This window comes from Fringilla coelebs (assembly GCF_963513975.1).
Source record: "Fringilla coelebs genome assembly, chromosome: 1".
Lineage (NCBI taxonomy): Eukaryota > Metazoa > Chordata > Aves > Passeriformes > Fringillidae > Fringilla > Fringilla coelebs.
The window spans coordinates 75,345,107-75,357,269 of NC_140028.1; the positions used below are offsets into that span (position 1 = coordinate 75,345,107).

A 12,163-nucleotide genomic window follows, 5' to 3' on the forward strand; every position below is an offset into this window, starting at 1 on the left:
GGATGTGGGAATTTACCACCTGTGTATGGCAGGTGGGCTCAGCACAGAGCAATCTATTCTGGCTGTAAGTTTGGGAGCACAGCTCCAGCTGCCAGGAAAATGTCTGCTCATGAGACATGGTTTTTACGTCACCTAGAGGAAGGAGGCCCATTTTTCACCGGCGCAGAACAGCCAGGGTAGAGAGTTGATAACTGCTGCTTGGCCTTCTCCTGGGCTGTCAAGCAGCACTCAGACTTTGGTTTTCCTCCCTGTGGCTCTCCATGAACATTGCAGGGGCTGGGAGAGTGTTTGCTGTGGTCATCCAACACATCCTCATTCAGAAGTGTTGTTTACAGGCAATGGCAAGGCTTCTGCTCCACGAGTGCCACACCTCTGTTAGAGTCAGCGCTTTTTACCTGTCTGCAGTCAGAAGCTCTTTTCCTTGGCACAGAGCAGGTCTCCCCCCAGCAGCACAGATGCTGTACACCTCCAGCAGAGCTTCATTCTGCCACTTCATCACTGATTTTTGGACACAAAAAGTAATGCTGTGCAGCACCATCCACAAGTGGGAGGGTTTCTCTCTGGAGTTGGGCACTTTCTCATCTGCGGTCTGTGCATGCCCTTTGGGGGAAGAAAATGGATTATATTTCAATATACATTGTTAATGGAAGAGCTAGTTGTCATCATTACTGATGAAGGTCAGAGGAGGGGCTGCTGATGGGTGTGAGGGAGAGGAGACTTTCAAGACTACAAGCTAAGAAGGTGAAGCAATAATGCTATTTGCCCTCACACTGCATGTCTTACATTTTCCCTGCTTCAGATCAGGCCCTTACTTTCTTGGGAAGAGTGAAATAAAGCCTAAAAGTCCCTGAAAGAGAAAGCTTCATTTGAGAAATGTCAAACTGGCCACCATGTGACTCTGTTTGCCCTGTTTGGCCTTGCTCAGTCTGCTCAAGAGGAAGCAGTGTGGCAGCAATTCTCAAAGCTGTTCCAAACAGCCTTCCGAGCCATGGGATGTTTGCTCCCTTGGCCTGGCCTCATGAGCAGCACAAGGGCAGTATCTTTTTCTTAGCCCTATCCAAACTCCCTTTTCTTTTCCTATTTATTAATTTTTTTTTCAGTATGGCCTCCTGCCAGGGCAGCGCTCTGGGCAGGGAGAGCTCGGGAAGGTCAGGGACCACTCTGTGCACGGGACAGCCGTGCCAGCAGCCCGCGAGCCCGTGCCTCAGCGGGGCAGAGACACATCGTTTGCTGGGGCAGGTGCCCTGATTGTGTGCTCTGCCCTGCTCAGCCCTCTGGGCTCAGACAGGAACGTGACTAGACATAAGGCAATCCTCTCTGCAGCCATGGATGGGGGAGCTGGACTGAGCCAGTTCGGGGTTCTCCGAATGTCCCCTGGCCAGCCCTTCACCAGGGTCCAGGAGAAACAGAGCGGCAGTTCCCAGCCCTTCACAGATGCCAGGGGCATGAGAGGGTGGGCGTGGAGCCCCAGAGGGAGGGGACAAGGAGAAACAGGCAGGAACTGAAGGGCCAGCAAGGTGCAGGAGACCCTAAGGCTGGATCTCTGCTGGGGGCCAGTGTGAGGAGAACTGAGGCACCAGGATCCCAGGGGTCATGGGCAAAGTCTGACCACGGTACCTCTCCAAGACCCTTTTAAACCCAGTGGCTGCTCGAGTGTCAAAACACTAAAAGTCAGTCTTCTCACTGGCTCTGAGTGGCTCACATTTGGTCTTTTGGGAATACTTAAGGAATGTGATCAAAGTAAAAAAACCAATTTTGATTAAGAATGCTTTTGCAGCTTCATAAGGACAACTTTGGTGACCAGCCGGATGGATGAATCTTCTCCTGACACTTGAGTTTGCCCCGGCCGGATGAGAATAATGGTCTCCCTCTAAATTCTGTCTGTTTAACAGGAATGACGAAAGTATTTGATTTGGTATGGAAAAAATATTCTGACGATGGTATTTCCATATCAACGACACTTGGAGGCTTTGTAGAAATAAAGAGCTTTTCTTGCATCATTTTATGGATACCTTTGGATTTCATTAACTTCAAGTTAAGACCTTGCAGCTGGCAGCATCATGCTAGTAATTCAAAAAGAATTTGAGTGTTGGATTAATTTCTCACCAGGAGGTATATTTTCCTTGTTCCAAATGAGTAGAGCATTTTAGACCATGTCAGATTATCAGATTTAATAAAACAGAAGAAATCAGAATCATGAATCATATGCAAAGTGTTAGAACTTTAATTAAAGTAATTAGAATATGAAAGCTATCAGACGATATTGGAGCACAGATCCCCCTCAAAGAAAGCATGGATCATTCTTTTTAACAATGCAAAAACATACATCTATGTTAAATACATAAACAGCACTCAATTTTAATGCGACATATACTTTTATACTTCTGACCTTAGCAGTCGTTTTAAAAATGTACAAAGTTTTAACCTTCATTTTTGTTTAAAGAAAACCCACATGTTTAAAGCAAAGCAGAACAGTCATTAAAAAAAACATACCAGCAGCTTTAGCATGTGTACAAATTACAGAAAGCAACATTTATTTTGAGATAAACTAACTGGAATTCTACAAGTATGATAGAAAATGATGCATGAGGTAACATTTCATTTAAAATCTAGGATCCCTGTACTGTAGTTCCAAACAGTGCTCTGGCTTGACAGCTACAGTCCTTGCAAAATTGACTTGTTTAAGTAGTCGAGGATGGCTATTAGGCACACTGCTTTGCATAAAGACAGCTTTATCCTTAGAAAGAGTCTGATGTTGATGCTGAAAGTTATTCTGAAAGAAATTAAAACCCACTGATACCTCTCAGGTGAAATACGTATTTGTCTAGTTCTCAGATTTACCTTCAAATTTTAGGAACAAATGAAAAAGGGGGCCTTTTCTCTAGAGAAGTGTGTTGATAGAGGGTTGACCCTAATCTCAGGACAACTCTGGCCAAGTGTGGCTAGCTACTGCTTTTGCCTCTTTCAGCACTCTTAGCCTGGTGAGAGCAGAATAAGATGTTGTCCTGCAGAATAATCCATGGTCAGCGGGCTAGGCTGGGAAGAGATGAGGCTCCCAAACTTCCTTTCCCCACTTTCCTGAGCAAGAGTCTTCAGATTTTGGGTTGCCTTTTTTTAGGGTACTGCTTCCAGACACTACTTCTCACTCTCAATTCTAAAAGTATTTGTATAAAACTAAAAACAAGTCAATTTTAGAGAACCCAAAGGCACAATTAGAACATGCAAATATGAATTCAGTATTTTTAGGCATTTCTGTGACACTGTTCCCTCTAGTATCCAAGCATCTTCCACCAGCACTAGCGAACGTTTCCCTTATAGCACCCCTCTGAGATTGCAGAACTCTCTGTGCTTGTAGTACCATGTTACAAATGGTGCAGCCTGACCTTGCAGGATGTGGCCAAATCTATCTTTGCTCAGAACCTGCATCAGAACTGAGACTTCCTGGGAGTTACCCAGGGAGCTACATGGTCTGGTTCTCCTCCATGATGACTTCCTGCTGGGAAGACAAAGCAGTTCTCAGCTGCTGCTCTGTACTCTAGGTTCTGCTCAACGTTTGTAATTTCCTTCTAGACTGACCTTGTGGCTGGTCCTGCTCAGGTGTGCAAGGTTGGAGAGAGTGTGGCACTGGCTCCTCCACTGCAAAAGGTGCAGCGAAGTTTGCTCTCTGCTGTGCTCCTGGCACTACAAAGTTCCTGTTTCTCTAGTAACTGGGATCTACTAAGACGCCCAGTAACCTCTAAATGCCAGAGAAGCTTTCACTAAAGATGATAAATGAAGGGCTTCTTGCTCTCTTTGCCCTCCAGTATGGTCCTTGCAGGGTAACACAGTGCAGGGTGCTTGCAAAAGACACTTCAGCTCATTCATTTGCAGCCACCTGTCCGTCTGTCCACATGCACACACTCAGTCCTCTGCACTCACATGTGCTCTTCCTCAGGCACTCTCAGAAGCTTTCTGTCCCCTGTAGGGGAAACAAGACTTTCTCAGAGGGAATGCTGCTAAGCTGTGCTGCCCAAACCCATGAAATTCATTTCAGCCATTCCACCAGAGAGAGTTAAGTCCACTTTTGATTTCTGTGTCAAACAGCACAGGCAGCGCAGGGGGCTTTGGCACTACTTGCAATCCCAGCTTCAAATCCCTTATCACAAACCTGCCAGAGGTGTTTGGCTTCACTAAACTAAGGCAGAGGCAGTAACACCACAAAATAACCTAAATTATCTAAAACAGGGGAGCAGACAGAGCAATGTTCTGAAAGATCAAAACCTCACATGATTTGAGCTTGATTGCCTCTGTGATAGTGGGGGCTGGTTCTGCCATTTGAAACACAGCTTAAGCCTTGCATCCTGGGCATTTGCTTTTTAAAAATATACAAAGATTACAAATGATTTTATTAAACCAAGTGAAAAACTTTATGATGGTAATAAGCAAGGAAATGTCATCTACAAAAATAGGTATCTTTAACTTTTTTCAAGATTTTGCTTTTGCAATTTGTGGTGCCTGCAAACTTGGTGGATAAAATCAGTTGATCTAAGTAACCAGTTAATTTATTGCCTGTAGCCTTCCAATTGTTTCATTATAGCTTAGGAGGGATTTTTTGTTCATCATAATAGGCACAAAAGCAGAGTTACATTTGCTTTGGAGGGCAAACTACAAAACTGAGCAATGAGCATTAGTTCCAGGCTCTGCTGTTTTCTGCATGTGAGCCTACACCTTACTTGCCACCCAGGCAGTAGCCTCCTTAAAAGTTAATTAAAATATTTTTTTTTCCAGTTCTGCAATTTTATTTTGCATTTCTGTTGTGGGTGGGTTTTTTAATGAATTATGGATAAAGCTGCTGTTCCAATTTTTGCATCCATTCCTAAGAGGGGATTTATATGCTCTCATTTACAGATAGGCCAAGCCATTCTATTACATAAATGTAAGCATTTATTTTGCATTACCTTGATTACAAAGGGGAGTTATGGGAAAGGGTAGCTTTTTTTAAAATGCTGAATGATGCACATGAAGAGAGGTGGGAGGAGCAGGTAATGAGTGCAATTGCTTGCTGTTTCCAGGCAGTTTTGCTTAGAGAGTTAATGAGAGAAGTGCAGTACAGTACTCAAATACTTTATCTGCAGATACAATAGCTTATTTTTGCTTTGCTTTCATTGTGGGCTCCCAGAGGGTGGGAGGGTACTGTAAAGCTGGCTCTGCAATACCAAAGTTTTGTCATCAGTAAAAGAATCTGTGCAGCTCAACATTTTTGCTCACATATCTACATTGTAGGCCCCTGTAAGGCACTGTCTCTCAGTCCTGAACTGAAAGCCTAAAAAAAGGCAAGCAATCTAAAGTTCTTTAAGATGAAGGGACCTCTCTAGGTCTGGTTGAATCAGAGAACAATTTTGGTTGTAATGGGATTGCAGGCAGTTTTCTTGCTAAGTCCCCCTCCATTCAAAGCAGAGCCACCTTTGATGCTGGACCAGGCTGCTCATGTCCATACAAGTTTTAAACCTAATGGATTACCCCTGTTAATCAGACTTTTCAAATCATTATACATTCAGCTGTGAAATATACAAAACCTGCATGTCTCAAACTATTCTGTGGTGCTCTGGGGATGCACTGCTAACTTTGCTGGAATAGTCTGGGTAAAGGATTTCACTAGAAAGTCACAAGGTGGCTGGAGTTAAGAAATTAATTTGAATTAACTCGTTTAATTCTTGATTTTTAGATAAAGATTCCCCCCAGTTCCTTCTACTTCTTGACTCTCCTTTTCAGCTTAGCAAATGTGAAGTAAAAAACAGTCCATCAAAGAAGAGTTTTGTAGTAAGCTACTTTTTAATCACAGCATTAGTTGACATTCAGTCAGCATGACGATTACATTTTTCTTCTCAAAATGCCAACAGACAAAATAAGCCTAGCAGGAACCTTCAGAAGAAAATGAGGAAATATCTGAAGACACTGGACTTGGAATGACAGAAAATAATGAGGTAAAACTAATAAATTGATTGGAGCAGTGACAAGGTCTGGTAAAACTAGAGAAGTTTCCCCTCGGGATTGCAGACAAAGAGCACCTAGAAATATACTGCCATCCTTCTGTTTTACTGAGATGGATTGGATGTCACGGTTATGAAATGTGGAGACTGAAGCTCATTCTCTAAGCCTACAATTAATTTGCAAGAACTGCAGCCAGAATGCCCTTCTGTGCGAGTCTGTGCTCCAAGCCGAGCCTAAAGCTCCATCCCTCTGCCCCCGTACTTTGTCTTTGGCCTTTTTGTTCAGGAGGTGCCAATTACTGAGAGTCTGGCAGGGGTTTTGCTGAGGATTGCATCTATGCACTGACAAGTGAACTTGGCTCTCCTAAGCAAATCCACACAAGCTGCCTAAACCCGAGCTTGGAGCCAGGGCTACCCTGCATCCCATGCCCTCCTGCTGCTCTGCAGGGCTGCTGCAGCTTGCCACCATGCTTGGAGCCGCTTTGCTGCTAAGCTGACAATTCTGCCTTGTTTCACAGCACTGCCAGGCTGCAACACAGTGTGTTGCAGGACACAGAACAAATTCAGAGCTCCTCTTCCTACCTGGGACTCTACCACAAGTCTGCACAGCCTGTTCTGCACTGCAACTCCTCCACAGGACTTAATTCCCTTCAAAATAGATGGTTTGCTGTACTCAGTAGAAGGCCAAACACGAACAAGGGAAGGGAATCCTAACATTTTATGGTTAAGCTGCTATTTGGAACATGCCAATTTGCTACCAAAATTATGATGATTTTCTCATGTTTAATTAATACTTAAGTGGCATTTCCCCAGTGCAGCCCTGTCAGTTACTCAGAAACTGGAAGACACGTAGCGCCTCCTTACTGCACATTATAAAAGCTGCATGCTGGTTTATTTCTGCTTGAATCATCTTCAAAGGTGTTTCATACCCCTGTCTCTGAAGGCTCCTCTACTGGGAAACCAACACACTCAGAAGTTGTGCTACACAGACACACTGCTGCTCATCCTCAGTCCCTCTCCAGGGCAGCTGAAAGGGAAACGGTGTTTTCTGCCCTTTGATTCCCTCATCTCCACACCATGCTGCTGCCTTTAGGAGAGATATACAACATCTGAAAAATTTTCCACATGTCCTCTTTATCTCCTATTCCAGCTCACTAATCTAAATAATGTTTTAGCTTAATGGTATAAGGTCTGCTGTTTCATTTGCTCTTTTGTGTCGCTTAAATTGCAATTTTAAAAAATGGCTTAGTGTTAGTCCCACGTTGAGATCATGTTTAGACTTCAGCCCTCGTTCCAAGGGACTGTTCAAAGGTCATAACGAACTTGTCTGCGCAGCACTCTCCTATACACACCCAAACACAAATTCCAAGGCTTTCCAAGGGTTACCGCCACTGTCCCCAGGGAACAACCAGCTGCACTCTAGCCTCTGCCAACCATGCCACAACCACAAGCCCTGGCTGAGAGGGGAGCCCATCCTGCCGCCTCGCCGTGCCCTAAGCGTCCTGCACTCCTCCAGCAGGGGTCTGGCATGCCGAAAGCGAGGGATGCTCCGTTCCCCTGCCACCCTGCAGCCCAGCACAAGCCGTGCCCGACGCCTCTGGCTGCCCGCGACTGAAAGCATCCTTTCTGCCTCCTTTCTAAGCACGCGGCGCCATCCCATAAAAGAAGGCGCTCCTGCCTTCAAAAGGTTTCTGTTCGTGGGCCGTGGCCTGCCCTGAATCAGCTGCATTCATCAGCCAAGCCTCCGTCTGGGGCTGCTTCTCTCTGGCTGCAGATTCGGTGGAACACCGGGCAGGAGCCAGATATAAATCTCCTGCTCAAAGGAAAAATTTAGCAGCAAAATGAGTAGAAAACAAAAAGACTTCTCTGTTACTTACCCAGTCCTGTCACTTAGGGCGGCTCTATCTAAACAAGCAGGGGTCTGAGCCCTCCTGCGCGGACCGGCTGTGCCCGGGGGATGGGGAGCGGGATGTCCCCCGCCTGGGAACGCGCTGCTGCACCCAAAAGGCTTCGGGCAGCGGCCGGGAGATGCAGAGCTTTGTCCATCCAGTCCTGTGCTTGGCGAGCCTGAGAGCCTGCTTAGGGCAGGCAGGGGGAAAAACCTGCAATGTTTTCTCTTAATTCTGAAAAAGGAAAGCTCAAGACACATTAACACAACTTTATGTACTTATTAAAAGCTGGGGAACATTAATCCACAGCTTATTGGTGCGCTGCCCTTATTTCCCTCTGTGTGAGCTGCTCTGCAATACAAGATGTAAGATGCAGATCGACTTTTTTTCTCTTTTTATTGTAATTTCGATTGTGTAATGCAGTCTGGAAAGGCCAAGTCTCCACATGAATTCACTGAGATGACTCCAGCTCTCTGACACAGAAACAGGATGGGTTTCTATTGCAAAATAATTACCACAGAGATAGAAAACCATTTCATAAGCAACAGCACAAGAGAGACACAGCTAAGCCACTGCACTAGAACTCAAGGAAGTACTTTTGGAAAGGAAGAAGTGCAGGACAAGGCATGTGCCAGCATCTGCCTGACAGAGACACCATCAGTGATGCTCTGACTGGGGCTCTGGCCACAGAGGATGTCTGCCCACTCCCAACCTGTAGCCCATCTCACTGGCTGCTTCACCAGCCCAGCTCCATTTGCCACGAACAGGCAAACTGAGGTTTCAGCAGGTTGCAGAAGCTCCTGCCAACAGCCCCAGGAGCAGGCCCAGTGTCTGCAAGGGACAGAGGGAGAAATCCCTCCTCGCTGAGCACCCTGCCTGCCTGCCCACCAGTGGGACCAGCACGAGGGGCTGGCTGGGACCCTCTCCCTGCAGAAATGTCATCACATTGTGTTAATCCAGCAGAGAAATGTAAAGAAATGCATGACCTGCAGGAAGCAGAAAGAGATGCAATGCACATGTCCTTATGCCACTGCTTCAATTCTTGCCCAAATCCCACCACTCCTGTGCTCATTCAGTATCTTGCAAAGTAAAGGACTAGTATTAGACATATAATTGAAAATTTATCTTTTACAGTGCCATTAGTTTAGCTCTGTATGACCAATAATTAATTTTTAAAAATTTTTTTATCTAAAGTACAAACCTCAGTGTTATCCTTTGTTTTCAGATTTTTACTTTTTGGTGCAATCATTACCTTGAAAACTACACTGGTAAGGCTCAAAATTCTTCAAAAGTACTCTTGTCTGAATTTTAGTCATGTACCAGAAGAAATGCACACATTACACAAAAAACATTTTCCTGCTTCATCTCTACAGTTCCTGAAAAACTGCATCTTGTGGACTTGGAGACAAATGTATTGGAGAAACCAAAACTACAGGAATAGAGGAGACCTCAAATGGCTGCTGTGAGCTCTGACTGTCTATATACACATTATATACACATGACTGTTTGAGAACCTGTATTCATGAATGTGTACAGTTTACATCCTGCACACATTAATTTGTCTGAGGGTTTTTTAAAAAGAATTTGTTTTACTCTACTGTCAAAAAGCATTTACCCTGTGGTGACACAGCAAACATGGTTACTGGTTTTAGTCTTACCCTCCTAGTGCCACTGCTCATCAACCGTAAACTGATGTAGCAAATCTGCCAGTTAACACAGTAATTTCTAATGTTTTTTCTTATTGTATTTGCATATGTAACAAATTGGTACAAATCTTTCCAATAAAATGTAAAGTTCATTGATACAATGCCTTTCATGATGGCCATAACTGGTTACTAGTCAACTCAGTAGTTTTGTAGAGACATTTTTAGCTGTACTTGGAAAAATAGGAAACGTATTGTAGTTTAAAATAAATGTACATAATATACAATATATATATATATTTATACACATGTGTATGTCTACATACACATATACTGATAAAACATTTAAAGTAATGTTTAGTTTTGATCAGTTCTCTGACTGCTGGGACTACCTGGCAAATAAATCTAGAAACAGAATTTGTCCACAATTAAATAATAATTTCCACAACTTAGAAAAATATACTTTTACTAAATAAGGTTTAAATTAATTGATTTATGGATCTAGGATGGAGGATAATGGTTTCCAGACTCTGACGTGATTAAATCTGAAAGGACCCAAGCTACTACAGACCAGTAACAAGCGCTGCCCTGCAGCCAAACACAGAAGAGCACAGAAACACAAACTGCTGCCACAGCAGCATTGGTGACACCCAAAACCTCCCTGCTTCCCTCGCCTCTTACACAGCCTTCATTTCCCCCCAACCTGAGTCTCCCACCCGAGCTCACGCTGTCATTTAAGGCGCACTCCAGCCTCAAGCGCAGCTCCGCAGGGCTGATGCGGACGGCTCCTCGCTCCCACACAACGCTGCCTTGAGAGCCAACCGATCATCAAAGCCCCTGATTTCCAGCTTGGAGGACCATCAGTACTTGAGCTTCACCACATGGATTTTGATCTACTGCATAGGTAAATACATTCTAGCAAAACATACATTTCTCTGTGCGTGTGCGTGCATGTGTATAGAAGCGTGTATGCACATGCACACACACGGGAGTACGTGTACATCTCTATATAAAAAATTTCATGGAACTATGTCTAGTAATGTTATCTAGCATGGTATCCTGCATACGTTATCTGATCTTATTCTTTTTTAATATAGAGGCACCAGAAATAATTATAGAGAACAAATCAACCTTTAAAAATTAAAGTTAGGTCAGTGGACAAGAACTTTGGTAAAGCTTGTCAATATTTATTTTTGTTTTATTCAAATACAGTCAAAGTCCATCAGTGGCCATCACCCTCTTCACAAGAGGAAAGTGCTTGTTTTTTTCCTAAAGAAAATTATATGTAAGGTGGGACTTAATGATTCAAGAAAATTCTGAATTAAATGTTTATATTTTTCAAAAGATTACTATCTTTCTGATGGAATGAAAACTAAATAGAGTTCTTGTCCTGTGTGTATTTTATTTATCATATGCATATATATATATACAAATATATATATATATGTATGTCTCTGTTCATGTACCTGTGTGTGTATATACACATCCACACACTTTCAACATGAGAGAGGAACCTGTTTTTCTCCACTTTTTATGGGGAGACTCCCACGTTCCTCCCTGTCTTGTACCCTGTGCAGTATAAGCTCTAGTGATGAGGCCAAACGAAAAGATATAGTTCACCATAGTATATTAGTTTATGTAGCAAAGTCATTTTCAAGCAAGTAAAATAAAGCTCTGTATTCCAAACTTCTTTTCCATTTCTCATAAAGAAAAGGAAGGAAAAGGAGAGAGGGGAGGGAGTGGGGTTATGGCAGTAGCATTGAGCCAGTGGCACGCGGCGGTGTGCGTGTGCGAGCGTGCGAGCGCAGGACCGCACACACACAGGCGCACAGGAGCAGGGCTTTGGTTGACAAATGCAGATTGTCCAGAGAAGGTGGATGCATAATAAGGAAGACTCTACAGCGATGCAATTGTATCTTTTACGCTTGCATGGAGTGAGAAAAAATAACTTCAATTGGAAAAAAAAAAGAAAAAAGAAGCAAAGACCTCTTTTTAGGTCCCTCATCAGTGAGAGCATACTCAGTATGCTAGAGAATTTATCTGAAACCTTTTAAATCAAGGCCTCTTTATTACAAAAATAAAAACGAACAAACAAAAAAGTATGAGAGACGACAAGATGCTGAAGCGTCACTCCAATCGTCCCTGCAGAGAACAATTGCATCCCATTTATTATTCATTCTCTTCTCTCATTTCTACGATGTCTGTCATTTCCTCCGTGTGAGGCATGTCGGTCATTGCAGAGTCTTCACCTTCTGCAGCTGTCTCATTCTCATTCCTCTTCTTTTTCTAGATTGAAACAAGCATCCAGAAACCTATCAGTAAATTGTGCATGAACACACTCCCATCAGCTTTGGACACTGGGAGAAGTGAGGTGAGGATATGGTTTGTTAGAGTATGTTATTAAAAACTAGAATATTTGTGTCATGTTTGTGGCTTGCCTCTAATGACTTGGCTTAACTTAGAAGATTTCCGTAGCCTTTCTGGGGCTCAGTTTTCTCCTTTCTAACATAAATGCAATCAAGCATTTCTTATGCTAAGCGACATCCAAAACAGGCTTCAGCAAGACTGGAGGGAAGAGAGCATCTGGAATCTTTTGCATCACAGACTTTTTATTTAAAAAAAGGAAGGGAAACAAAATGTGAGAGAAGAAAAGCTTCTCTAG

At 43.6% G+C, this 12,163-nt stretch overlaps 1 protein-coding gene across 1 annotated transcript in view; it reads right to left on the minus strand.

The window, feature by feature from the left end:
• Nucleotides 1–4,269: 4,269 nt before the first annotated feature.
• ANKH (ANKH inorganic pyrophosphate transport regulator) overlaps nucleotides 4,270–12,163 on the minus strand; it is a 104,046-nt gene continuing 96,152 nt past the window's right edge. The window contains exon 12 of the mRNA XM_084223205.1: nucleotides 4,270–11,787. Coding sequence (XP_084079331.1) covers nucleotides 11,671–11,787 — 117 coding nt within the window. The 3' untranslated portion in view covers nucleotides 4,270–11,670. The remainder of the gene's footprint in view (nucleotides 11,788–12,163) is intronic.